Consider the following 3431-nt stretch of genomic DNA (forward strand, 5'->3'; position numbering starts at 1 on the left):
GCATATTTTCACAGAATGCATAGTTGGACTTAGCTGAGAGAAAGATGATTCCGTCCCCCATTTGCTCTGTGGCCTGAGAGCGACGGTCTCGCCGTCGCGGATGTCGTGTTCTAAGCATTACCAACAGAGACGCAAGTGTCATGTATTCTTCAAATGAACAGCGAACTTCCGAACTTCTGTCCTTGTGCAAATCCTTCCTTTTCATCATGACTCTCCCGCATTGAGTTGCGTTCTACTGTCTTGCTTTGCTGCTGTGTTTTACCCTCTGTGTGTTGTTGCATTTCCCCATGTTTCTGCGGTGCAGGCGAAGAGGAACTGCGGGGGTTTCTGCTTTTTCTCAGTTTGCTGTTTCTGTCGTATCAGGCGGATTTGCCTTTAGAGACGCTAAAGGCTAGCATGGGCATTGTAGGCCGACAAGACCTGCTAGAAGGCTTTGATGGTGGGGCAGTTCTGGAGTTCCTGCACTCTCGCTGCACTGTGGCTGTTGTGCTCCCCAGCTTACGTCGTTATTCCCTTCAATTAGGTCCACGTACTAATGGGCAAGCAACCCACCTCGCAATAATACCATTTTCCTCTGCAGTATAGGTAGAATGACTGCCAGCTCGCTCGCCTTCGCTGTCTGTCCTGCAGAGGCTTCCCTGTTCAAGGCAGTCCACTTCAGAGAGCCGTCTCACAGTAAGTAGTTAAAGGCATCAAATGTGCTTCCATTCTTCGTGGTTGAATAGTGTATAGACTTGGAGATATGCCTTGATGAATATCTGAGCTCCTACCCCCTCTTTTCGTTTACCTTGCATATTATATACCGACTGCAGGGAGCAACAGTGAACCTACCTCTCCTCGATGTGCTGCAAGGGCTGCGTACTTCTGTGTCTACAGAGCTCGAGACTCTAGGAGATCTCTTGTCTGAGTGCGAGTCTCTGAAATACATCACGGTGAAGCGGAGACCGTCGGCAGCTGGCGAAGGGGCGAGAGTAAGTTTATCTGCAGAGCTCAGAGAGGGTTCGTCCCACGCCAATACAAGGATGTTTCTACCTCTTACCCGGTGTAGCTGTTACCCACACGCCTGTGTGTACGGTCGTTTGCGTGTGCGTGTAAGAATGCAAGCAAGCATTTAGAATATGGTATGCACATACATGTATATGTACTATACATATATCTGCGTTGGACGTACAGGACATTCTCTACATAGTTCCCACAGATCGCCTGTTGCAGGAGCTGCAGCTGGATAGTTTCCGTAGCGAATGTAAGGCCAAATTCGGAGTTGACCTTCCGGACGCTCGACTGACCGCCCTAGAGGGAGAAGAGGCTGAGGGTGGGGCTGCCGATACCTCAGCAACACACTGACTACCAGAGCTGGTGGACCCTGCAGGATAGCAGCAGTTGGCGGTGGCTGGGATTTTCCGTATTATATTTCTTAAGTGTAAATACTTGGGCTTGAATGTCGTTGTGGAAATGCTTAAGATTCAGAACAGCATGGTGCACGATTAGGAAGGCACTTTTTCTAGCGTTCACTGCTAGGCAGTCGTAGACCTGTGCGTAGCCTTTTTCGTAGCGACTTAGTAACTCGTAGCTTGAAATATATATAAAGAGTAGGTTGCGCTGGTTACGGTGGCTTGGCAGGGGCGGTAAAGTTATCCCATAGCTTGAACTGCCTCCAAAAATACTGGAAAAAAGGATATGCCTGCGTTAGATGTTGCATATCCGCAAATCGCGAATAAGGGAAGTCCCTATGAATATAGGGAGAGTGTGATAGCTACGAAGTACGCGGGGGCTACGGGGAGGCACTCCCGTCAGCTGTACAGGCTGTTCGAGTTTGTCGTGTTTTCGTTCCCGAGTTATTCACCGCGCCTCGTCAGCTGTGTCCGCTGGCTCCTGAGGGTCCGTTGCCCCATATTTCGCCCGTAGGTAGTCCTCTGCTTGCTTTCTCTCCGCCTTCGTCATCTGCGTGCCGTGCTGTCTGAGGTCTTCGAGGGCTGCTCGATTGGCATCCTCTTCGTCCCTCACCTGCGCAGCTGAATTGGTAGCCGACGGCTCCTCGGGAGGCTGCTGATTGCTCTGCTGCTCAGCAGGATGAGGAGGCGTTTGCTGCTGAGTTTCGTGATGCTCTCCGGCCCCTGAGGCAGGAGGTTTTGGATCGGGGTTAGCCATTTGAACCTCTTCACCTGAAGTCAACAACGGAACTAGTACATCCACCGCGATGCACGCTACACGGATGATGCTGAAGTGGCGCTGAGTCGAGGCGCCTGTGCCGAAAATGATGACCGCAATGAGAGACAAAAAGCGGAAAAGGAAATCCATAGTCCCAAGAAACAAAAAACGCTGCGATACTAATGGCAAATAAGTCCAGTTGAAGATACGGAAAGCAGAGCAGTCAGCCATCTCTACTGCAAGCCTACCTGGAAGGGGATGCGCACACGGCGAGTCGGCCTTGTTGCGGGGCAGAGGTAGCGAAGAAGGAAACACGTTACACTAAAGCACTCGATTATGTTTGTTATGCTTTGAAATGGGAATAAATATTCTTTTACTCCTGCGTTCTCTGGGGCTAAGAAGTTGCTCCCGCCATTCTGCCGCATCCGGGTCCCGGTGGGTGGAAGACAAGTGACCCCATGAGCTGTAATGTGTCTGCCTACCTATGCTTATTGTGCTCGAAAACGTGGATACTGTTGATAAACTGGCTCTTTAAATTCATTTTTATTTCTAAAGTAAGTATGCTTGAGCCGGGAAGCACATTTTAGTCTGGATGCGCCATCGCTCATATCGTGGTGGTTCGACCAGTGGTACGTTAGCTAGCTGGACGCAGCGGGCAAGATATCGCTCTAATCTGTCATAATAGTATTGCTTGCTGAATATCCTTATCCCAATGGTGGGTGAATGCAGGAGCAGTCATATAAGATCGCTCTGTATTCCACACACCCTCTCCGCCAAAGGGCCCTTCTAATGTTCCTTGTAGCCCGCAAAGTTATCCACAGAATTCTACGGGAAGTGTGGAGAAAGCATTAGCTGGCAAGGCCTAGAATCCCAGTGTGTAACGACGGGGGTGTGGGTGAGAGTACGAGCCGCCTTCTCACCTCCCCGCCCACGCACATTTGGCCCACAGTCGAAGCCTGGTGACTGCAAAGAGTAAGTCTTGCTTACGATGAAGGATTACTATACTTCGATAGATGTTCGGAGCAGACGTCCACCTCCATAGTGAGCTCGAGCGAACTGACGTCGTTTAGAAAGAAACCCTTGGATACAATTGAACAGGGACTGCAAATAAGCACTATCCTTGAGAACTGGGTTGTCTTAAAACGTACATTTGGGCCTTACACAACGTTTGCAATCGATGGAGCGCTGCTGAGCCCCTGTGAATATATGCAAATATAATGTGCATGCATGCCATAATATATATATATATATATATATATATATATATATATATATATATATAT

General features: G+C 49.3%; 2 protein-coding genes across 2 annotated transcripts; one reads left to right on the top strand and one right to left on the bottom strand.

Annotated features, from left to right (window-relative positions):
• Positions 1 to 590: 590 nt before the first annotated feature.
• Positions 591 to 1344, top strand: EMH_0078310 (uncharacterized protein; the record flags this gene model as incomplete). The annotated part of the gene is made up of 3 exons (XM_013499980.1): positions 591 to 675; positions 877 to 971; positions 1174 to 1344. The coding sequence occupies 3 exons, from the start codon at positions 591 to 593 to the stop codon at positions 1342 to 1344; spliced, it is 351 nt and encodes a 116-aa protein (XP_013355434.1).
• Positions 1345 to 1839: 495 nt separating this feature from the next.
• On the bottom strand, positions 1840 to 2298 carry EMH_0078320 (uncharacterized protein; the record flags this gene model as incomplete). Its single annotated transcript, XM_013499981.1, has 1 exon — positions 1840 to 2298. One exon carries the CDS (start codon positions 2296 to 2298, stop codon positions 1840 to 1842), a length of 459 nt encoding a protein of 152 aa, XP_013355435.1.
• Between the last annotated feature and the right edge of the window lie 1133 nt (positions 2299 to 3431).

The sequence above is a fragment of the Eimeria mitis genome, genomic scaffold (assembly GCF_000499745.2).
Source record: "Eimeria mitis Houghton genomic scaffold, Emh_scaff4890, whole genome shotgun sequence".
Lineage (NCBI taxonomy): Eukaryota > Apicomplexa > Conoidasida > Eucoccidiorida > Eimeriidae > Eimeria > Eimeria mitis.